General features: G+C 61.8%; 2 protein-coding genes across 3 annotated transcripts; one reads left to right on the top strand and one right to left on the bottom strand.

Moving 5' to 3' along the window:
- The first annotated feature begins 1,279 nt into the window (after positions 1–1,279).
- Positions 1,280–14,956, top strand: EXTL1 (exostosin like glycosyltransferase 1). 2 transcript variants are annotated; one of them, XM_002716129.5, is made up of 11 exons: positions 1,280–2,862; positions 8,073–8,163; positions 8,424–8,531; positions 9,214–9,333; positions 9,792–9,924; positions 10,113–10,219; positions 10,909–10,998; positions 11,676–11,762; positions 12,106–12,266; positions 13,782–13,950; positions 14,089–14,956. In XM_002716129.5, the coding sequence occupies exons 1-11, from the start codon at positions 2,096–2,098 to the stop codon at positions 14,269–14,271; spliced, it is 2,016 nt and encodes a 671-aa protein (XP_002716175.2). In that variant the 5' UTR covers positions 1,280–2,095; the 3' UTR covers positions 14,272–14,956. The 2 variants fall into 2 exon arrangements, with proteins under 2 accessions (XP_002716175.2, XP_069935149.1); XM_070079048.1 differs by lacking the exon at positions 13,782–13,950.
- On the bottom strand, positions 14,429–22,307 carry SLC30A2 (solute carrier family 30 member 2). The gene is made up of 8 exons (XM_002716104.5): positions 22,046–22,307; positions 21,172–21,392; positions 20,491–20,637; positions 19,350–19,503; positions 18,519–18,687; positions 17,787–17,892; positions 17,284–17,418; positions 14,429–17,057 (listed from the first exon to the last, which is right to left on the bottom strand). Exons 1-8 carry the CDS (start codon positions 22,093–22,095, stop codon positions 16,912–16,914), a joined length of 1,128 nt encoding a protein of 375 aa, XP_002716150.1. The 5' UTR covers positions 22,096–22,307; the 3' UTR covers positions 14,429–16,911.
- Positions 22,308–23,161: the final 854 nt, after the last annotated feature.

Raw genomic sequence — 23,161 nt, 5'->3', positions numbered from 1 at the left:
CCTGAAGCTCGAACCTGCAGGCACTGCAGGCGGCGGCTTCACCCGCTATGCCACAGCACCAGCTCCCACAGTGATTTTTATAACATACACTACTGTTCTCCTGGTGGGTTTGTTGGGATGGCTGCCTCAGGGGCCTTCGCGGGTCCCCTGGGTTAGGCAGCCCCTCTGTGTGCCCCTGCCCCAGACCTGGTTCCTCCCTCCCTCTGCAACTACTGTTTGCCCACTCTATTTCCTCCGACAGTAAGCCTGAGAGGGTGGCCTGGGAGAAAGGAAGTGACCCGAGCCGGCAGCAGAGAGCACCCGCAAGGGCCTCCTTGAGCCCAAGGCGCCTGACGTGGGCAGGGGCACAGTCCACGCCCGAGTGACCCACCGTCGGCGCCAAGAAGCCAGTGTTCCCTTCCTTGGCCCCTCTGAGGACATCTCCGGTGTGTGCCCACTGCAGACTGGATACTCACGGGAGGCAACAGGTCCCCATGGTGGCTCTCGCTCAGCCCAGCCCCCCTCGGTGAGGGACCCCAGGGACAGACCTGGGAACCAGCTCTTGTTATATATGACCACCCTAGAGACACGGGGCCAGAGGCCCAGCCGCAACCAGCAGGTCTGGGGGTAGAGGCAGAGCTGTTTCAAGTCTGCCTCCCTGTGCCTCCCTCATCAGACTGGGGCTCCTGGCAGCCAGGGTCTGCCTCCCCCATCAGCCTGGCAATTCCTCAGTGAATGACAGCCCCCCTTCCCAACTCTTCCTGCAAAGCACAGACCGAGGAACCCACCAGGGGGATCCCTCACCGGGGCGTGGACTGATACAGAACATCCCATAAGGGCTGGATGAGAGAGCGAGCGTGGGGGAGGGGACCAATCATGGGGGCTCATTGTCCGATTCACACGCTCCCACCCCTGACTCCTCACTTATTGAAGATTTCTTCATCTGCTGAATTGTAGATGCCCCCACACACACACCCGGTGCCCATCACACGGGGTCAGGAGCTCAGGCTTCCAATCCCCAGCTGCCACTTCTTTGCTGGGCCACCTCCGGAAGCTTCCAACCGTCTATGAGCTTCAGTTTTCTCACCTGTAAAAAATGAGACACCCTCTGCCTCGGAGGGTTGCTGGAGGAGCCAGAGGCTGCCGGGGCTCCGGCCAGCTGCGGGGTGTGGCACCTGCTGGTTATTATTCTAGCAATCGAGGGAACTGGTTCGGAAAGGGTTAAGTCAAGACCCCACCTCCCAGCCAGGAGCGAATCAGCGCTGGCAGGGGAGGAGCCGGCTGCTGTCGGGAAAGAGAGCGAGACAGGCTCAGACGCTGCCCGGAGAGGGATGGGGCACCAGGGCTCCGGGGACGCTGCAGGGCAGGGGCTTGGAGCGGCGGCCCTGGCCTCTGCACCCTGACAGCTCCAAGCCAGGGGTGCAGGGCAGCTGCAGGGCTGAGGACAGGGAGCACTGTGCTGGCTGGACTGCGACAGCGACAGACTGGAAGCCAACAGGATCTCAAGCCCTCCCAGCAGCTCCCGCACCCCAGGGGGGCACTAGCTACACCCAGGCCCTGACCTCAGCTGACCCCCAATGGCCCACACAGGGCTCAGGGTCTAATTTTAGCTCCAGCCACAGGGCCATAGCTCAGGAGTGCCTGCCAGTGGGGCCAGGGGTGGCTGGGGCTGCTCGGCCCCATCTCCTCCCAGTCCTGCCCTGGCTAGTCACCCTCTGTGGGAGCCCTGGCCACTCCTACATGGCCTGGCAGACAGCCCTCCTCTGGGTCAAGGACAAGGTCAGGGAATGTGGCCAGGAGGGCAGAGGGACACGGCCTTGTGGTCTGGACAGGGGTTGCATCAGCCTGAGCAGTGCCCAGTGGCAGGGGCCCTGCTCTTAGGGCTTGGCTGTCCTGAGGCAGAGGAGGCAGAGTCCGGAGAACAGAAAAGCAAGTCCGGGAAGCTGGGGGCTTCCCCCTGCCTGGCCGTGACTTGCTGTTCCACCTTGCACAGGCAGCCTGTCTCAGCAGGCCTCAGTCTTCCCATCTGTACAATGAGGGCGCTAGACTAGGAGGGCGACCCCAGCTCCAGGAGCCCACGCTTGCCGCTTCCCCAGCCCCAGCTGTGGGTGGCCACATGCAATCCTGGGGAAGAAAGTCCCTGTGGCTGGCACTGTCAGCCTCCTGGCTGCTCCTCGTCCTCCTGGGGGTCTCCCCCTTTCTCCGCCTGGCAGCGCCCCCCAGGCCTGGGCTGGGAGCCCCCCAAGGCTGGCCCCGCTGGCTGGATGCGGGGCTCCTGCAGAGTTTCTCCCAGCCGGAGGAGCTCCTGGAAGACGTCCCTCAACTTCAAGCCGCCCGGGGGGAAAGCTGCCAGCGGGGAGCCTGCTTGGACACCTCGAAGTGCGGGAGCGATGGGCTCAAGGTGTTCGTGTACCCGGTGGCTGGACCCATCTCTGAGACTCATCGCAAGATCCTGGCTTCCGTGGAGGGCTCGCGCTACCACACACGCAGCGCCGCCGAGGCCTGCCTCCTCCTCCTCCTCCTCCCCGGCCCCCATGAGCGCAGCCCGGTGCCTCCGCAGTGGAACGGGGGCAGGAACCACCTGGTGCTCACTCTCCACCCGGCCCCCCGCCCCCGGACCTTCCAGCTGGCACAGGCGATGGTGGCGGAGGCCAGCCCCACGGTGGACACCTTCCGGCCCGGCTGCGATGTGGCGCTCCCGCTCCTCCCTGAAGCCCACCCTCTGCGAGCCGGGGCTCCTGGGCAGCTGCGGCAGCACAGCCCCCACCCCAGGGCTGCCCTGCTAGCCCTGGCCAGCGAGAGAGGCAGGTGGCGCACGGCAGATGCCAACTCCTCTGCCTGTTCCTGGGACGGGCGCTGTGAGCAGGACCCTGGAGGCGAGCTGTAAGTGACCTGTCCCCGTGGGGGCTGGATGGGAGGGGAACCGAGATGGGAGTGAGTCCAGAGACCAGGGTCAAGGGCAGCGTTAAGATCGAGAACCCGCTGGTCCTGGCAAACTTTGGCCTCAGCTGTCGGTTGGCCTCAAAGCGAGTCAAAGGCAAGTTTGGGAATTCTGTCTCGGGAACTCCAGGAAAAGGAGTTCACTGCCTTCCCTATAGTCCAGCCCCTCCTACCCTGGCCGATACTGGGTGGCCCAACACTTTTTGAGATACCTATTGTGATAATGTTAGCTGTGATCACGAGGTGTTAATGCTCAGAGAGGTTAAGTAACTTATCTGAGGCCGCTCAGCTGGAAGGGATGCAGCCAGTGTTTCCGTGCAGAATCGCCTGTCTCCGAAGCCCAGGGTATGCGAGCTGTCAGTTCTAAGTGGGAGTGTGCGATCGGCCTGTGACATGCTTCGCAGGGGCTGTGGAGATCAGTAACGGGCCATAGCAGGCCGCTGCTCCTGTGCCGCGTGGGGATTAACCACACCGGGAAACAGCAGTCTTCGTTTCCAGCAGAGGTGACCTAGGGCGGATGGGAGGAAGAACTTCCCGCCGGTGGGAGTGTCTGATTATGTACAAGGGGAGGGGGCCTGCTGGACCTGGGGACCTTACACAAACTTCTCTCCACCGGGGCTCGTCCAAGTGACACACCCCGGTGAGGCAGCATCTTGTCCCTCTGCGTCCCCAGAGGCCAGCAGCTCCAAAGGCTGGCTGGGCAGGCAAGGATGGCCGTCCCTCCGAGGTTGCCCGGGCCCCCAGGGCAGACCCGAGCTGGAGACCGTCACTCTGCTGGGTCCCTCGGGCCCTCTCTGATCTCTGCTTGAACAACAGCAGCTATTCTGAGCGCCACTTCCCTCTCAGGAATTCTTCCCCTGCCAAGCTCCATTCTTGCCTCTGCTTGGGCTCTTGTGGGAATGGGATCCCTGTGCCTCCTGCAGGCAAGGAGCCCACAGCCAGGGTCAGAATGGAGCATCCCCTGCAGCCCCACGCACAGCCCTCCTGTCGGGATCACGTGCAGTGCGCAGGTGCTGCCCTAACCTGAGATGCCGGGTCACTTTGGTGACCAGGTGCTCTGGTCACCACGCCCCACCCCACCTGCCTGAGGAGGGCTCAGCTCTTCCTGCTCCCCGGCTGATCCTCTCTCTGCTCACCTTAGCTATCATAACTCCATGCAGTCCTTGGTGAATCTGAAAACGAGACGGACACATCAAAAAGTTCATGGAAAATGTCACTGAGGTGTTTATTTTGCTGCAAAAAATTCTTGAAATCCATGCATAGCGTTTTCATCACGTGCATATTCCATGAATTTTGGTGACCCTTCATATGCATGGATTTCAAAAGATTTTATACCAAAATAAACTTATCTTTCTAAAATACTTAAAAATTTATTTAAAAGGCAGAGAGACAGGCGCCGGTGTTGTGGTGGAGCGGGTTAGGCAGCCTCCTGCAGTGCCAGCATCCCATATTGAGTCCCGGCTGCTCCACTTCCTATCCAGCTCCCTGCCAGTGTGTCTGGGAAAGCAGGGGAAGACGGCCCAAGTCCCTGGGCTCCCGCCACTCATGTGAGAGACCCAGATGAAATCCCGGGCTCCTGGCTGCAGCCTGACCCATCTCGGCCATCACGGTCCTTTGGGGGAATGAACCAGTGGCTGGAAGATCTCTCTCTGTGTCTCTCCTTCTCTTTCTCTGTAACTCTGCCTTTCAAATTAATAAATAAATCTTAAACAACAACAACAACAAAAAAGGTGGGGAGACAGCTTCAGACACGGAAGTCTTACAGCCGCTGCTTCACATCCTCCCCTCAAAACACAGCTGTGGCTCAGCGCAGGTCTCCTATGTCGGGGGCAGGGACCCACGTACTTGAGCCATCACCTGCTGCCTCCCAGGGTGCGCATTCACAGGAGGCTGGACTGGAAGCGGAGTCGGACTCGAATCCAGGCAGCCGGGTATGGGATGTGGGCGTCCCGGGCAGCATCCTGACCACTGCACCAAATGCCCTTCCTATAAATGTTTAATTCCACTTTTCCATGGCCCTTAGAAGTGCTTATTTCAGTCTGAATTTCTCTGAGAAACCGAAAGTGAGGGAGCCGCACTCAGCGGGCAGCCGCTGTCTCCATGGTCCCTAAACTGGCCACGCCTGGCCAGGGTTTCTAATCAGCATGGGTCACTCCGCAGTCGCAGGTCCCACACGGTCATCTCCCCGGGGTGAGGCCTGGCCGACCTTGCATTGTCCTCTGGACTGCCAGGGGTTCTGCCTTTGACCTCAGCCTGTCTGCAGGTGGCAGTACCCATAATCGCTGGGGTCACCAGAAGTGCCCGGCAGCCGCCTGGGCCAGGCAGAGGGGACAGGGACAGAGTGAGAGGAGGAGGCCTGAATAGACAAGCGCTGGTCAGAGAGAGAGGCGGTTCACGGTCCCTGCCACTGGCCCACTGTCGCTCAGGTGGAGGAGGCTGCTCCCTGGGGAACGCTCGCCTCGGGCCTGGGGCCGGGCCCAGTGACGCTGCACCTGCCAAGCGCCCTGCAAGTGAGATCCTCTTCTCTCCATTCCAAGGGATAGGAAACTGATCAGAGAGGGGACCTGCGCCAGCCCAGGGCCTCTGGGGCAGGCACCTCTGTTGACGACCGCCCCTCGCTTTCCTCATCAGGCGCTCGGAGGCAGTGTACTGTACTTCTGGCTTCAAAACCCGTATTTTCCCTGTTGCTTTGGAATAAGGCTCCACCCACTGGAGTTGTTATTTATTCATTTTTATGAATAGGTAATTCATCCACAGGCCACAGAATTCCAAAGGTACAAGAGGGTACACAGTCAAAGCCTCCCTCCTACCGCTGCCTCCTGACTGCCGGTTGTTGCTTCCTGGAGCCAAAGGCTGCTGCCAGTTTCTCGGGTGTCTGTTGGGAGGAACTGACCGCATACAGCAGTGTGCAACCAGGCTGCCCGCGCCGGCTTGTCCATCCGTTCACGCGTGTCTGAAAGCCCCCAGCCTGGATCAGCCGGGCACACGAGCTGCCCTGTCGAGGGCCTTTGAGGACCCCAAGCAAATGTTTTCAATTCTTTGACACTCACGAGGACAAACATGAACTTTCAAGTCAAAGAAAATCACTTAATATAAGCTATTGTTGGTTTTTTAAATTTTTGAAGTATTTATCTGAAAGTCAGAGTTAGAGAAAGAGAGAGAGAAGGGGAGAGAGAGAGAGGAAAAGAGAGAATCTTCCATCCAGATGGCTGCAATGGCCAAGACTGGGCCAGGCTGAAGCCAGGAGCCAGGAGCTTCCTCCCAGTCTCCCACGTGGGTGCAGGGGCCCAAGCACTTGGGCCATCTTCTACTGCTTTCCCAGGCCATTAGCAGGGAGCTGGATCAGAAGTGGAGCACTCAGGCCACGAACCAGTGCCCATATGGTATGCCAGTGACATAGGCAGCGGCTTTACCAGCTAAGCCACTGTGCCCTGGGCCCCGAGACCTGAGTCCATGTGGACCTCACAGGGTCCCGGAATCCCAAATGGCATCACCACTCGGCTCTCTCTGTAGCACACTCCCTCCTGTGATTACTTACCTCCTGTGATGGGGAGCTCACCACCTCACAGGGCCACTGGTTGGCTGAACTCTCAGTTCCATCACTAGGATATGTGCACAAACTGAGCCCCCAGACCCTGGGTCCATTGCTCCTGGATCTGTTCTGTGTCGCCACAGGGGGCATTCATTCACTTGGCACCCAGCGATCACCCATTCTCCGCCAGACACCCTGCTAGGCTCCAGGGATACTGAGAAGAAGGAGGCACGGCCTCCTTAAGGAGTCCAGCCTTGCAGGAGAGACAGACTAGTCGGTGGTTTGACACACGTTGACAGAGAGAGGCTGCACAAGCTGCCTGCCTGGCCGCTCGACTGAAGAGCTGTGGGACCTCTTGGGGCCTCAGCTTCCTCACCTGTCCAATGGGCTAACAGTGCAGACCTCCCATCTCAGAGAGCTGCTGTGAGAATGAAGTGAACACTTAGAACTGTGCCTGGGATAAAACACGTGCTCAATAAAGGTTAGCTTGGACCACGATTATGACAGCGTACCAGGAGGTGGAAGCAGAGAGAGGCACCTCTGGAGAGATCAAGGAGGGCTTCCTAGAGGAGGTGACTTTTGCACTTGGACAGGACGAGAGAATTCCGCAGGCTGGCAGGGTGAGGAAAGGACACACAAAGGCACAGTGCTGTGTGTTCAGCAGGCCCCAGTTTCTGGTCTCCGTGAAGCCGTCGCCCAGGGCTTCACAGCCCTTAGAGCCTGGGGCCTGCCCTGGTCGGCTGTCGCAGGCACTTGGGCTTTTCGTTGACTTGTTGCTTCCGCCAGGGGAGCCTGGAAGATGCATCAAGGTGGGGAGAAGGAAGGCGGGGGCCTGCGGACACCTTTCAGTAGCTCTGGGGTGTTTCAAACGTCCTGGGGTCAGCAGCAGGCCCAGCTCTACCTCAGCCATTTCTGGGCCCCTGAGCCAGTGCCCAGGTCTCTCAGTCTCCCCGTGTTCCATGGGGGTTGGTCCAGAGGCTGCCTGAGCACCCCCAGCTCTGCTTCTGGGAGCGCAGCCCCGGAAGGCCCCAGGCGGGACAACTCCGGGCCTGCTCCCCACGGCAGCCCCCGCCCCACGCCTGCCCAGCTGGGGCCCGGGGAGTGGTTCCCGCCACACCTCCAGGGAGGTGCTGTGGGGAGGCACACACAGGGCCGGGAGGAACAGAGGAGGCCTGTCCTCACCGCCCAGGGCCTGGGGCAGAGGCTTCCTGTGCGGTTGCAGGCCCCGAGCCCAGGCGCCTCGGCACAGAGCAGCCTTTCACAGCCGGGGGCAGCTGGAGACGCCGAGGCCCCTCGAGAGTGCGTGTGGCAGGGTGGTGGCAGGACAGACGTGTGCCCGCTGGAGTCAGTGGCTCCTGCCCCTCCCACCCTGCAGACCAGGACACCGGAGGCCCCGAGTAGGGGAGGGAGGTTTTCAAGGCCACCCAGGGTTTCTGCCTGGTGGTCCCACTGCCCATAAGGGGCCGGTGCGTGGTTTGTGTTTGTGCGAGTGCGGCTGTGCGTGGCTGCACGTGCACACGGGTGTCGGTAGTACGGGAGCCCAGGACGGCGTGTGTACACCTGTGAGTGGGGGAGTGTTGGTGGGGGGAGGGGCACTGGCTCAGGCCCAGCTGCACCTTAGGAGCCAGCCCACAGAGACGCTGCCCAATGCTACCTTCTGCCTCATCCCTGGCCACCGCTCTGACGCCTGGCGCTTCCTGCAAGCCCTACAGGTAAAACCCCATCTGGGGCTTCCCTCGTCCTCCATCCGCCCACTCCTGAGCTGGCACTGTCCTCTGGGCACAGGCCACGGGAGAGGGGCAGTGGGCTGCCCATTTCTGGGCCCCGGTGCACCTGTGGCCACGCTCACCGCCCCTCCCCTCCCACAGTCCTTGTGTGCCTCTCTGCCCCTTGCTGCTGACCTGGAAGTGGGAGGGGCAGGTCCGGGCAGGGTGGGACTGCGCCCCAGCCCCTGTGCCTCCCTGCCTCCCAGGCCGGCTGCATCCCTGTGCTTCTCAGCCCTCTCTGGGAGCTGCCCTTCTCCGAGCGCATCGACTGGACCAAGGCGACCATCATAGCGGACGAGAGGCAACCACGGCAGGTAGCTCAGGACGCGGGCTGGTGCGGGAGCCAAGAACCCTGGCGCCAGGCTGGCCTCGGTCCTCGCTCCTCTCCCCTCTGATGCTCCTCAACGAGGTTCCCAAGCTCTCCTTCCCCTAGGCGGCACCTGATGAAGGTAGAGATCGCCCGGGCTTCCGAGAGCAAGTCCTGGCCCTCCTCCAGCCTCGTTTCCCCAGTTCTACAGTGGGCTGAGCTGGACCAGGTGATCCCTGGGCACACCCATCTCCCATGGTTCACAGCTGCCTCGACTGTTAAGAGTTAAGGGGAGATTGCCCCAGAAATCCGAAGTCAGAGAGCCTCCAGGGGATTGACACAGTGCACAACGAGGCGATGTCCCCTCCTCCTCCAGGGCCCTGGGGAGGGGCATGGTGCAGGCGCTGTCACCGCTGCTTTCCTGGGCCAAGCAGTGTGCATGCATCATCCACTTTAACCTCTTCACCCCCATTGGACAGATGAGGAAACTGAGACCAGTCATGGCTACCAAGTGACATTTAAACCCAGTTCTGCGCAGACCCTGACTCTTGGCTGTTCTGTTCCCTGGGCCCTGGCCTCGGGGTGGCGCTGCTAACCCACCTGAGAGCCACAGGACACCCGGATACCCTCCCTGTGAACCAGGGCTGGACGAGGTCCGAGGGCTCTGCACTGTCTCTGTCTGTGCCCAGGTCCTGGCTGCCCTCCAGGAGATGCCGCTAGCACGGGTCCTCAGCCTACGCCAGCAGACACAGTTTCTGTGGGCGGCTTACTTCTCCTCCGTGGAGAAGGTCATCCACACCATGCTGGAGGTGAGCGGTGCTCCCCGGAGCGGGGGCCTGGGCCCTGCGCTGTTTCATCCTGGCCCCCTCTCCATTCTCTTATCCCGGGGTTCCCTCTTGAATATGCTCCCGGGGTGATCTGAGGCTCGGCTGTGAAGCCCTGGACACTGCCCCCCTCCCACCGGAGCTGCGGCCTGTAGATTTCAAAGCTGGTGCAGAGTCCAGGTGGGCAGCGGTCAGTGCCTGGGGTGGACACTGTGTTGGGAGGGGTCCAGGGTCCGGGAAAAAGATGGTGACCTGCCAGTGATGTCTGCCCAGTAGGGAAGGGAAGGGGGACGGCCGGCCTGTCCCCATCTGCCACCTCTGGACCCTCATCACCAGGGTCTCCATTTCTCAGCTCAGGGGCCACAGGGGTCAGGCGCTGCACCTGCTGCCTTCCCTGAGGCCGCGCTGGGCTGGCCCCTCCTCTGCACGGTCTCTCATTCCAGATTCTCCAGGCCCGCATCCTCGGAGCGTCTGCTCAGCCCTGGCTGCTGTGGAACAGCCCCCCCGGGGCACTCCTGGCCCTGCCCACCTACTCCACTCACCCCCAGGACTTTCCCTTCTACCACCTGCAGCAGGGTATGCCCTGGGGGTGGGACAACTGGAAGTCCCCTCAACTCTCCCCCATGCATGCCCCCCCCCCGGAGCTCCATAAAGACCCTCCCCAAGCCCCCAGCATTGCTCTGGGCTCTCAGGGCCCCAACTCCGGCCACTCTCCCAGGGGTTCTGTCCCCTCCCTCCCTGACAACCGTGTCTCCTCCTCCCAGGCTCTAGTCCTGAGGGCAGGTTCAGCGCCCTGATCTGGGTGGAGGCCCCCGGGCAGCCCCCACTGAAGCTCATCGAGGCCGTGGCTGCGTCCCAGCACTGTGCCCAGGTCCTGCCTCCTCGCCAGCTGCAGTCCTGGGATCCAGGGTGGGGACAAGGGACGGGCAGGGCCCTGGAGACCCCCAGGTTGAGGAGGGGCGAAAGGGAATCTCCAGTGCTCCCGCTGCCTCCTCACCCCCATGGAAAGTGGTGAAGCCGCCCGAAAACCAGCTGCCACTTGGGGAGGCTGGAAAAGAACCATTCATTCATTCACTCAGACTATTATGAGGCCAGGGCCTGGGCTCCACCCTGAGGAGGCCAAAAATAGACAGGAGAGGACTCTGCCCAGGATTCGGATGCAGTTAGCATTTCCCAGCATGGTGGCCAAGCTCCGGGGAGAAGCCCCGGACAAGCCAGCAGCTGGAAGGGAAGCAGGCCATGAGCTCAGCGGGGTGCAGAGGGGACTTTTGGGGTGGGCATGATTGAGGGGCCGGAGGAAAAGGAAACCTTAGGGAGCAGGTGGGGCTGTGGCCTGGAGCCAGGGCCCCGCAGGTACCTTCGCGTCTCCCGAAACGTTGCCCTCTGGAAACCCCGAGGCAAGGACACGGCAGCTGTGGAAGACCCCGGGGCCCGGCCAGGCCACCCTCCCGTGTGCAGCCACTCTGCCATCCTCCCACCCCGAACAAGCTCACTGCTGGGAGCCCCGCGTCTGCCCAAGACCCCAGTCTTCTGGAACCGCCCCACACCTTTCCCTCCTAGATCCTGATTCTATGGAGCAGTGAGAGGCCATCCCCACCCAGGTGGCCGGAGACATCAGTACCCTTAACAGTCCTTGAGGGGCGCAGGAAGGTGAGGGACAGGAAGGGGCACGGGAGGGCTGGGCCCATGCTGGGAACTGGGGGGTGCCCATGGGGTGCTGAGCTTCTCCTGAGCCCAGGTTGGCTGTCAGGTTGCGCCTGGAGAAATCAGGCAGAGGCTGTAGCTGCGGGCCCAGTACAAATGCGTTTGGCCCTTGTGAATTGTGCTTCCGGAGCACTGGGGCCCAGGTGACAGGGGCAGGCGGAGGATCCGTTGATGTCTCTCAGAGGGACAGCAGGGGGCGGGGGGAGCCTGGGGTCTGGAGGAACCGTGCTTGAGGACAGCCCCTCGGGCTGGGCAAGGCTGGTGCGTGCCACCTGCCGGCTGTGTGCGCCTGGCCACGTCCTTTCGCTCACTCAGACCTGGTTCTTTCAAATCAACGATGCTTGCTCAGAGCATCTAATGTGACAACAGAGGAATCCTGAGCTGACACAGCTCCAAGGGCCCCTAGAGGCCAAACGCCCCTTTTTTCCGAAGGGGAACTGAAATTCAGACAGGTAAAAGTGGATGGCTCCCAGAGTGGGTTCTGGGCAGGACTGCTGTATTCACAGCTCTTCCTTCTGCTCCAAGCCTATTATTGGACCGTAGGAACGGCTGAGTTACCTATTACTGGACCAGGGTGGGGAGGGGCTCCCACCACCGAGTCACTCCCACCCCTCCCGCTGCAGGCCAGCGACCGCTTCTTCCCGTACAGCGCCATCAGCACCGACGCCATCCTCAGCCTTGATCCCCACAGCAGCCTTTCCACGAGTGAGGTGAGGGCTGGGCCCAAGAGCAGCCCACTGTGCGCCGGGGCAGAGCCCGGGGACCCTGGCAGCCCCCCAGCTCCCAGAGCTAGCAGGACCACCGGTCAGAGGCCTCCCAGCAAGCCAGGCGGCTTCCTCTTGAGAAATCAGGGAGTCGGGCTCTCTGGGGCAGAGGCTTGGCAGGGACTCCTGAGAACATGGTTTCCTAGACGATCCCAACCAACAGCTCCCATCTCCTCTCCCCCAGGCCCTGCCTCAGCCCCTCAACCAGGCAGGCCTCCCTTCCCAATCTCTGGTTGTTCCCAGGTGGCTGCGAAGTCCTTCCTCACGGCTCACTTAAATCCCTCTCCAGGTGGATTTTGCCTTTGGGGTGTGGCAGAGCTTCCCAGAGCGGATGGTGGGCTTTGTGACATGGAGCCACTTCTGGGACGAGGCCCGGGGCAGCTGGGGCTACACTGCCGAGACGGCCAATGAATTCTCCATGGTTCTCACCACGGCCGCCTTCTACCATCGGTACAGACCCCACCCTGGCACAGGGATCAGAGAATCGGGGTTCCTCCCTGAACCAAGAATGCGCCGGTCCCTAGAGCTTGGAGTTCAAGGCCCAGATCAGCCCCTTCCCAGCTGTGTGGCCTGAGAAAGTCTTGGTCCCCTTGGGTCTCAGTTTTCTCATCTGTAAAATGGGACGTCCTCACCCCAGTGCTGGCGTGATCAGGACATAGCCCCCGGCACACAAGTCCCAGCTAGCGTGACGTTAAGTAGGACTGCAGAGTAAGGACAGTGTGTGGGCGTGGTGTTGACGGTGGTCAGGCAACAAGAGATTTTTTTTTTTGACATTTATTTATTTGAAAGGCAGGGTGATGTAGGGAGAGACAGAGATCTTCCACCCACTGTTTCACCCCCCAAATTGCTACAACGGCCAGAACTGGGCGAGGCCAACGCCAGGAGCCTGGAGCCCCATCTGGGTCTCCTATGTGGGTGGCATCTGCTGCTGCCTCCCAGGCACGTTAGCAGGGAGCTGGGCTAGAAGCAGAGCAGCCAGGACTCCGTCAGGCTGACGTGGTGCCAGCATCGGCGGTGGCTGCCACAACACCAGCCCCAACAGAATGGTTCTGATGCCCTGAGTGTGTGTGCAATGGGTTAGGGATCATCTGAGCCCCTCTAGAAATCGCCTGAGGTACCCCAGCCTTGGGGCAGGGGCTGGATTCTGGAGGGCCTCTTTAAGGAGCTCCTTACAGTTTTTTTGTTTGTTTTTTTTTTTGTTTGTTTGTTTTTTGTTTTGTTTTCTGACAGGCAGAGTGGATAGTGAGAGAGAGAGACAGAGAGAAAGGTCTTCCTTTTTGCCATTGGTTCACCCTCCAATGGCCGCCGCAGCTGGCGCGCTGTGGCCAGCGCACCGCACTGATCCGATGGCAGGAGCCAGGTGCTTCTCCTGGTCTCCCATGGGGTGCAGGGCCCAAGCACTTGGGCCATCCTCCACTGCACTCCCTGGCCACAGCAGAGAGCTGGCCTGGAAGAGGGGCAACCAGGACAGAATCCGGCGCCCCGACCGGGACTAGAACCCGGTGTGCCGGCGCCGCTAGGCGGAGGATTAGCCTAGTGAGCCGCGGCGCCGGCCCTTACACAGTTTTAAACCAAGTATGTGTCAACTGGAGCCTCTTGTACATGACCCAGAAACTCAGCGGGAGCTCTCAGGAGGGTGATCCCATGCCTGTGGGGTGGGCGGGGCTGTCCTGCAGAGGAACCCAGGCTCTGGCCAATCAGCAGCTGCTCTTCTGGGGGGCCATGCTTGGTGGCTTAGAAACCAGCTTATCCTCCCAGCCCAAAGGAGCTGTGAGGAGCAGGACAGAGAGCACCATTGGCTGCAGTCGGGTACAAGACAGTGGGAGCTGTTGGTCCTGGACATGGGGCCGCTGGGACAGCCTGGGCTCAGAGGGGACCTGGGCTGCTCCAAGAGGCTTGGAGCTGGCGGAGGGGTGGACTCGCTGCAGCCTGTTCCTCTCTTACCCGCACCCCCACCCCGCCCAGGTATTACCACACTCTCTTCACGCGCTCCCTGCCCAAAGCTCTGAGGACCCTAGCAGACGGATCCCCCGCTTGCGTTGACGTCCTGATGAACTTCCTAGTAGCAGCAGTCACCAAACTGCCCCCGATCAAGGTGCCCCAGGCCAAGCGGCACCACGAGGCGGCTCCGCGGGTGAGAGGCTGGGCGGCACCTGCTGCCCCGGGAAGGAACCGGCGAATCCGAACCCTTGAGGCAGGGAGCACAGGGTTCGCCAGGGCAGAGAAGCCAATCAACGCGTTTCTTCCCCCTATCCCCTCCCCACCCTCTTAGGCACCTGCGGGCCCCGGCTCCGGGCCGGAGTCGCAGCCCCCAGCCCGGGACTGCGTCGACCAGCTGGCAGCAGAGTTCGGCCACATGCCCCTGGTGACCTCTCGCCTGCGCCTAGACCCGGTGCTGTTCAAGGACCCGGTGTCGGTGCAGCGCAAGAAGTATCGCAGCCTGGAGGGGCGCTAGGAGTCCGCGCCCGGGACGGCGGAGAACCAGTCAGCGCAACCCGGCGGCAAACGTCAGACCGGGCCAGCCAATCGCAGCCAGACCCCCGGCGGAGCGGGGCCGCCCCAGTCCCCAGCACACCCCCGGTGCCCGCAAAGCCGTGGACAGGCCGTGCCCTAGACAAAACCCGGTCCCCTAGCCCCTGGGCATGGACAGGCAGCCATCCGCAGACGCGTGGGTTGTCGGGCTCGACCCTCGCGTCCCAGCGAAGGAGCAAAGGGCGTGAGGAAGCCAGAGGTCGGGGGACGACAGGGGAATGGAACGCAGGTGGTCCGCCCAAGCCCCGCGCGCCCTGGCTCTTCCGTGCTCCCGGCCTGTGCCACTAGAGGGCAGCGCCGCTCCGCACTGCCTCCGCCTGGAAGCCGAACCGAGTTTTTAGCACCCGCACAATCAGAGCCGTCTGCAGCCCGAAGCTCGAAAACCCGGCGAGCGAGGACCTCTGGAAACAGCCCCGCCCCCTTGGCCTGCACACCTGCAACTCAGCAAGGGGCCATTTCTAGGCTGGGCTGGACAGGAGTGGGGTTTGTGTCCTGAGGGCCCTGCAGGTGAGGGCTGGAGCGGGAGAGGTCTCGGAGTTCTCCCGGGTTCACCCACCTGGAACTGGAATTATCACTTCCGAAATAAAGCTCCTGCCCTTGCCCCCTCACGCCCAGGCTATAAATACCCTTACGGCAGCTGCGTAGGGAACACAGGAGTCGCCTGGGCGCAGGAGCGACTTCGGGGGGGGGGGTGACTTCGAGAGGGGGGGGTGTCAGATGTTTTTCTGCTTTGGTGGCCTCGCGGCTCTGGAAACTCCCGTGACTGGCTCGCTGGCTGGACATACCATCCCCTAAGACTCCTAGCCCTGGCCTGCAGCTTGACCCCTTGCCCCGGCTGACTCGGGCTCTCCCTGGGGCCTGTCACAGCTGGACTTGCAGAGTGGGTGCTCCTTGGCTGCCCTGGGCCCCGGCTTCCAGAGCCTGAGGTGCAGGGGGTTTAGAGTTAAAGGCAGGCAGGGCTGGCTGAGAGTCAAGGACAGCGGGGGGAGGGGGGGGGCACACAGCACAGCTGCAGCACAGGCAGCCTTCCCAGGGCAGAGGGCTCCGAGTGCCAGCCCAGCCGGGAGACGGGCACCTTTCCGGTCCCAGCCGCCCCACACAAGCCCCTGCACTGCCATGCCTGTGGGAGGGCCTGAGACTCTCACACTGCAGCAGCCTACAGCTCCAAGTAGGACCCCAGCCCCTACAGCAGTGGACACACTTGGTGAGTGAGGCAGAAACCTGCCGCACACTGGCTGTGTGACTTGAGGCAAATAACTCAGCCTCTCTGAGCCCCCTCTATAATGGAGGTCAGCAGTGACCGTCCCGTTAGAGGGGGGTGAGGACTTGGCACATAGCAGAGCCCGGGCTCCAGGGGCTAGGGATTTGATGGCTGTGAGATGGTGAGGTGGGAGGACACAGCCTCCAGCAGCCCCCACCCCGACTCCAGGCCAACCCTGACTTCCTACAGACCTTACGGGGCTGAAGGACCCTGGGGCCTGGAGCACAGGCATGGTGGTGACGGTGCTACAGAGGCAAGAAAGGCCCTTCTAGAGGTGGAAAGGGAGAGGCAAATGGCCAGCTGCCCCAGGCAGGAACAGAGGTGAACTCCGAGCTGCCTGGGAGAGGGCTTTGTAGCAGGGTCCCCTCTCTCCAGGACAAGCACCCAGGGAACCACTCTCCAGCTCCTGAGCAGACTTTGGCTTTGGGCCTCACAACGACCCTGCGAGGTAGGCGCCAACCTGCTCGTCTCCAGGTGAGACAGAGACACGAGGGCAGCTGGGCGAAGGGTACTTGGTCACTGCAGTGCCGGGAACAGACCCGAGACCCAGGGCTCCCGGGCACGGGGGACAGGCCTCCCCTTTTGTGCCTCCCCCAGCCCGGGAAGCCTGAGTCTCCTGCTTCCAGGGCCACTGGGCTGTGTCCAGACCCACATCAGGCCGTTCAGGCAACACAGCCGGCTCAGTCAGGTCAGAGTTCAGGTTCTGCCATGCCCTGGGCTGCTCTCAGGGCAGGGGAAGTGGCCTGGGGCAAGGCTGTAGGACCCCAGCTGAAATCTCAGACGTGCCCACACCCCGATGCAGCTTCCTGGGCTGGGAAAGCAGGAAAGGGGGCAAAAGCCAGGTCCTCACCCAAGAAACCCCTCCAGCCCCACCAGGAAAGGGTCGTGTTTGGCCCCCAGCTGCAGGGACCAGGGCTCAGGCCTCTGGCGCGCCTGGCTCCCTACCCAGGGGAACTCCTCTGCGGTTACGGGGTCCTCACAACCCCGCACCCTCCACGCTGCCTTCAGTCCCAGGGAAAGCCCAGGTGCTACCCATGTGAAATTAGGACAGCGTTGGCTGCGGGTGCGGCCTGGACATGGTCCTGCTGGGAGCGGAGCAGCAGGTGCCGGATCCCAGCAGCCCTGGGGCTGGCTGTCATCAGGTGGGGGAGCCCAGGAAGAGCCCTACTCCTGGAGGGGTGCAAGGCTCCTTCCTGCACCTGGAGCAAGAGTGGCTTATAACACAGCCGGGATAGGCAGAGTCCTGGCTGGCCGGCCACCTGCAGGTCCTGTGGGTGCCTCTGTGGGTGCCTGGCCAGGCGGTCAGTCCGAGGGGCCTTGGCACGCCTGGCAGTCCTTCATGTCATCGGAGTAGTCCTCAATCTGGATGGTCATGGTATGGAAGTGGAACCTCCCCTGGAGGCGGGCGCTGGCCGTCTTCAACACAGCCTGGGCATCTGCATTCTCACCTAGGGCACCCGAGAATGTCTACTCACTCTTGCTCTTTGGGGACAGCCAGGAGCCCAAGTCACATACCCTCCCCCCAGCAAAACAGGGCAGGGCCTATTGCACACTCGTGTGCCAATGTCCTTGCACGGGCAGTGCCTGCATCCACGGTCGAGACTCCTGGGGGATGGCCCCAGGCCTTTGGCTACCTCTCCTCCTCTCCCTGCCCTGAGTGCCCCAGCCACTCACCGATGGCGATGTGGACGGAGAGCACAGGCTGAGCCACGGTCAGCGCCCAGATATGCAGACTGTGCAAGGCTTCCACCCCTTCCACCGACAGCAGCAGATCCCGCACAGCTGTGAAGTCCATGCCCTTGGGGGTTCCTAAGGACGGCAGGGACAGAGGCGAAAGAAACAGCTGCCCCTCCTGTACCCACAGGTGCGGGGCTGGCGCTTCCTCCTCCAAGTGCCCCTGGCCAGCAGGACGGTACCCAGCGCCCTCCCCATCGGATCAGCTGGCTCCGTCGTCTGCTTCACTCCTGCACTGAGGTGGCTGTGTTCATTGACTGTCCCCTCCTAGAGAGCAGGGCCATCTGCTTTGTTCACCACCCTGGAGGTTTCCCGGCCAACGCCACGCTCCAGACCGTGGCTCCCGGCCAGCAGGCTGGGATCCCCTTGACCCGCACACACACCCCATTTCAGGCTTAGAGCTTGAGAGCCAAGAGCAAAAGGGGAGCCCCTGACGCTGTTACCTTCCATCAGCACCAGGATCACATCTCTCAGGATGGTCAAGGTTGTCCCCAGGACCAAGATGGAGAAGAGGAAGGTGCAGATGGGATCTATATACTTGTACTCGGGCTGCGAGACGGGAGGAAGGCACACCTGGGGGTCACCACCCACCCCTTACTTCCCTTCTCCTTGCCCACCCAGCACTGGGGGGAGAGGGGCTGCCTCTGCAGGGTGGGCCTGCCCCTCACCCTGGCCCTGCCCCCCAGCTTTCTACCATTCACTGCGTACCTGGAAGAACAGACAGGACGGGGCACAGTTCAGGGACAGGCACGGGCCCTTTCCACCTTCCCTGCCCGAGGGCTGAGACATGGGCAGAGCTAACAGGAATCCTAGATACCATGTGGGCCACCATCCCTATTTTCTAGATGGGGAAAGTGAGGCTCATCCAACGGCCGGCCAGGGGGAGAGCCAGGCTTCCAAGCAAATGTCTAGCTCTTCCCACCACACCTCCCTGCCGCAATACAGTGGGCCACGCCCAGGCTTCAGCAGCAGTTCCCAGCTGTGCAACTTCACTGACCCCTTCTGAGCTGCCTGCCCTGCAGGTGCTGGAGAAACGTTCCTTCCCTCTCCCCACCCTTGTGCCCAGAACTGGGATGGACTGAAAAGCTGGGAGGGGTCCTGTGCAGAGATCAAGATGCTCCACACTCCCCTGCCTCACCCCCACCCTCTCCCCCGACCCCAGCCCCAGCTCTGACCTTGAAGTATAAGATATAGGCTGCCACCAGGACACCCAGGCTCTGCAGAAAGTCCCCGATCACGTGGACGAAAGCCGCTCGGACACTGGGGTTCTCCTGTGGCTGGCTGGCGTCGTGGCTGTGCCCATGGCTGTGCCCATGGCCAGACTGGTGGAGGGTCAACCCCATTCTATAAAAGTGGAAACAATGTCAAGGGGCAGGTAGGGGCCACCTTCCGGAGCTGGTCTCGCTGTGGGCCAAAAGTGTCCAGCCCGATACACTGTGTGATCCCTCTGCCCTGAGGAGCCCAGCCCCCCAAGTCTCCCGTCTGAGAGCCACAGGAGAAAGCCAAGGCCCAGTCCCAATGCTAGGCTGGGTCTGGGCCTGACAATGCCCCAGGGCCATATCTCAGAGTCGGAGGGCGAAATGGAGGAGGTCCCCTGGTTCACCCCATCGTGTCACAGATGGGGAAACTGAGGCCACTGAGCAAGGGAGAGAAAGAGCCCCAAGTAGGCCCCTCACGGAGACCGGTCTCAGGCACATCACCTTGGACAGGGGCTTGGATCCTGCCCCAGAGGCAGTGAGCCTCGTGGCTCCCACTTCAGCCCCCAAGGCTATCACTGACAGGTGCAGGAGGGTGGGGAGAGTTCATACGGCCCCAGATTTGTAGCTCCTGATATCCTTGGCCTAAGCAGGACACAGAGGTTCCCAGTGCCAGAGCTCAGAGCAGGAAGTTCTGTTCCTGTGGCCTCTGCAGGTTGTGGCTTGGCCTCCTTCCACTGAGAGCAGACGCGGGGACACACGTGACCGGCGGGAGCAGGGGAAAGCACGGGGGACCGGGGCCACACTCACATGATGTTCACAGCCACAGCGCAGCCGGACGTGATCAGCATCGTGGCCCCCTCGATCTCATACTCCCCGGAGATAAGCCGCTGCACGGCCAGGTACACCAGCACGCCGGTCACCACCCAGATGGACAGCACCGACAGCAGGGCTCCCAGGATCTCTGCGGAAGAACCCGGCCCCAGCACCAACCTTACATGGGCCCTAAGTCCCCCACCCTGAACTTGCCTCCCTCTGCCAAGTCAGGGCCTGGGTCCTCTGGGACACACTGAAGCCACGACAGCCACTCCCACCACTCACATCTGAACAAATCAGAGCCGGAAGGAACTTAGAAGTCTCTGGGTCAATCATTTGTGTTTTACATGGAAACAAACCGATGTATTGAAATAAATGCCCTGGAGTCAGTGTTGCGGCTCAGCAGGTTAAGCTGCTACCTGCAGGGCCAGCATTCCATATGGGCACCGGTTCGAGTCCCGGCTGTTCCACTTCCAATCCAGCTGCCTGCTAATGTGCCTGGGAATGCAGCAGAGGATGGCCCGAGTGCTTGGGCCCCTGCACCCATGTGGGAGACCCAGATGGAGTTCCAGGCTCATGGCTTCAGCCTGGCTCAGCCCCTGCTGTTGCTGCCATCTGGGGAGTAAACCAGTGGATAGATCTCTCTCTCTCTCTTTCTCTCTCTCTCTTTCTCTCTGTAACTCTCTTTCAAATAAATAAATCTTTAAAAACAAGTAAGTAAAATAAATGTCCTTTGCTCAGCTGGCAAACTGAGACGACTAAGGAGCAGCGGCTGGGCCACCTCCGCACAGAAGACAGCGCCAGTGCAGTCCAGGAGTGGACGAGAGAGAGTTTAAAGCCTGTCACTCCCAGTGGGCTCCGCGACCTTTCCCTCCCCCAGAGCTGATCCCTGCAGCTGTGTACAATGCTAATGCCATTGTCACTTGAAGTTCTTGAGCGACTGCATTTCTTAGGAAGGTGAACTTGGCTTCCTGGCAGACTGGGAGCTCCTGGATGCCTGGGAGTTCCCGAAGAACATCCTCTTCCTGGACCCAAGTCACCCTCCTGGCCTTGCTCAGGGACCCACCCACTACAGCCCCTTGGAACCTGCTCAGACCCACACGCTCTCACGCCCATCTGCAGCCGGGCTACGCACCAGCTCGCTGCCAGCCGAAGTTCATGGTCTTGGTGGCCGGTCGGGAGGACATCCAGAGGGAGAAGAGGCTGATGAGCATGCTGGCAAAGTCGGTGAGCAGGTGGGCCGCATCGGTCATGATGGCCAAGCTGTGCGCCAGGTACCCACCTGCAGGGGTGGGGCCAGGAGGGTGCAGGGTCGGTACCAGCTCCCTGAAGAGCCGACTCCCCAGACTGTGGGTACAGCAGGGGGCATCAGTCTTCTTTTGAGACCTCATTAACAGTACAACTGTGAGCAAATAAACGACCCTCTCTGAGTCTCAACTTCCACACTCTGTGAAATGGGCCAACAACCTCTCCTTAGAGAGTGAGCGTGAAAATCAAGTTCAGTTAGGGCCTGGAAAGCAGAGTGGGCGCTCAGCAAACGCTCTCTCCCTCTGGACATTCAAGCCTTCCCTTACCCACTAGCTGTGTGGGATCTCTGGCAAGTTATTTAACCTCGACATGCCTCAGTTTCACCCTCCGCAAACTAAGGAGAGTAACAGCACCCGGATGACAGCACAAGACTGTCCAGAGAACCGGTGAGAGAGCGTGTGTCTGAGCAGCACAGTGTGCGCTCCGTCGATGGGGCTGCTGGTTACTATTACTGGGACGCCAGACCAACCAGACACCAGCTTCCTCTAATGAGCACAAAAGTCCTTACCGATGACTTCTCCGATCATGAACACCAGGCAGACGGCAGAGGCCACATAGAGCTGGCGCCGGGCCTGCTCCCTCTCGGGGTCGTGGTGACTGTGTGGACCCCTCTGGGCATGGCAGTAGTGGTTGCTCTGGGCAGCCAGCTCCATGACCTGCATGTCCAGGCCAGGCCCAGGCAGAGGGGTCCAGTCGGTCCCCTCCTGCCACAGAGATCCCATGTAGGACCTGGCCAGAGAGGAAGGAGAGGGGACGCTCAATTCCAAGGTGGGGGTGGGGAGGGCTGATCCCAGCCAGGGTTCTGTGTGGGGTCTTGGTGTTCCCACCTGTTCAAGCTCACCTGTCCCCAAGCAAACGAGAAGCCTGTGTTTGGAGGGAGTGGGGGTGGAGGGGATGAGAGTCTTGGGGCCCTGGCCCTGGGGTGTTCCTCCCTCCCCCATCCCTTCCAGGGCCTAGAGGAGGCCAAGACCTTGGGAACAGGCCAAGGGGCAGGCTGATTAGTGGAGCACGGAGAAAGAACAGAGCTCTGGTTCTAGAAGGGCAGGGCCCCCTCCTGCACACTTGGGGACACAGAGCCTCCCCAGGGCGCAGCTGCCTGGGGGGCAGAATGCTGGGCTGGAGTCAGAGTGGGGGTGGGGAATCCAAGCATCGGAGCCCCCACCCCCACCCTGCCTCGATCGGAAATCAGGATCTGCGCTCGGCCCACAGACAGAAAATGATCCCCGGGGTCAGGCGGCCAGGGTCAGACGGCCACAATAAATTTCCTCTTCCCTAACCTCACCCCACCCCTTCTGCCTGGTCCTAGTTCCAGCCGCAGCCAGGACTGAGAAGAGGAGCTGCGGCCGCCCAAATTCCCGCCCCTCCCCAGGTTGCCGCCTTACCGGACTCCAGTCCTGCGGTCCAGCAGGTGCAGCTTCTCCGTGTCCTCCATGCAGCCCCTCGCGCCCCGCGCTGCTGCCTCTCCAGAGGCGCTCCAGAAGTTGCGCACCGGACGCTCCGCGGAGCGCACTACCTGAGCCGAGGGCCCGCGCGCCGCGCCCGCCCGCCGCTGCACGGGCTCGGGCTCGGGGTCCAGCTCCGGATCCGCTCCGAGCGCTCCCACGTGTCCGCGCCGCCGCCGCTGCGCCCCGCTCACGCCCGCTTTATCCGGCGCTCTCCACCCCGTGTGAAGCGGCCCGCGGCGCGTCGTGTGCAAAAGCCCGCGGGGAAAGGGCGGGGGTGGCCGGCTGCACAGATTCCCGGGCGCCGTCCCGGTGCCCCGGACCTCTGCGCACCTGGCTTCTGAGCCCGCCCGGGGCCCGCAGCCACCTGCGCCCGGCCGCCGCTCCGGGGTGCTGGGTTCGGACTGCGGGCGGCTGAGCCGCAGTCTCCAGCGCGGGATTCCTGGAGAAGTGCCCCCAGCCCTTGTTCTGTTTGCTCCCGCCCCAGTCTGCAGCAGGATCCTCCCGGGACTGACCGACCCACACAAGCCCCTGAAGCGGTGGCCGGTCCGCGCCTCTTACGGGCTCTGTGTAGCGTCCGAAGCGCTCGTCTGTGTCCCCACTCCTACAAACACCGGTGTGGTCAGGCAGCGGCCGCGGGCGCCCTCGGAGCAGAACTGACTGCACCGCCACCGCCTTTCTCGCCTCCCCGTAGATACTCACGGGGTCCAGGAGGCCCTACAAGCGGCCAGTCTGAGGACAGGGTCTCCGCCAGGAGCAACTGGTCTGGCCCTTGTCCTACCTGGGCTCAGAGCCAATTGAAGTGTCTCCCATGACCCTCTCCTCCCAACAGGTGCCCTTTTGTAGAAAGACCTGGGGGCTGGCGACCACCCTGGCTTTCACCCCACCACCCAGTGGTTGTTTCAGCATCTTCCCCAGCGGGAGTCACCCTAAGGCGCAGGGGTGTGGGGCCTGGCCTTGCCTGCCTGACTTGGGTTTCCACAGAGGGGAGGTGGGCGGTCTCAGATTCCCTGGTGGTTGTTTGTTTGTTTGTTTTGGACAGGCAGAGTTAGAGAG

Source organism: Oryctolagus cuniculus, chromosome 7 (assembly GCF_964237555.1).
Source record: "Oryctolagus cuniculus chromosome 7, mOryCun1.1, whole genome shotgun sequence".
NCBI classification, from domain to species: domain Eukaryota; kingdom Metazoa; phylum Chordata; class Mammalia; order Lagomorpha; family Leporidae; genus Oryctolagus; species Oryctolagus cuniculus.
The sequence above is the reverse complement of the archived record's forward strand: the minus strand, read 5'-3'. Positions and strand labels throughout refer to the sequence as shown.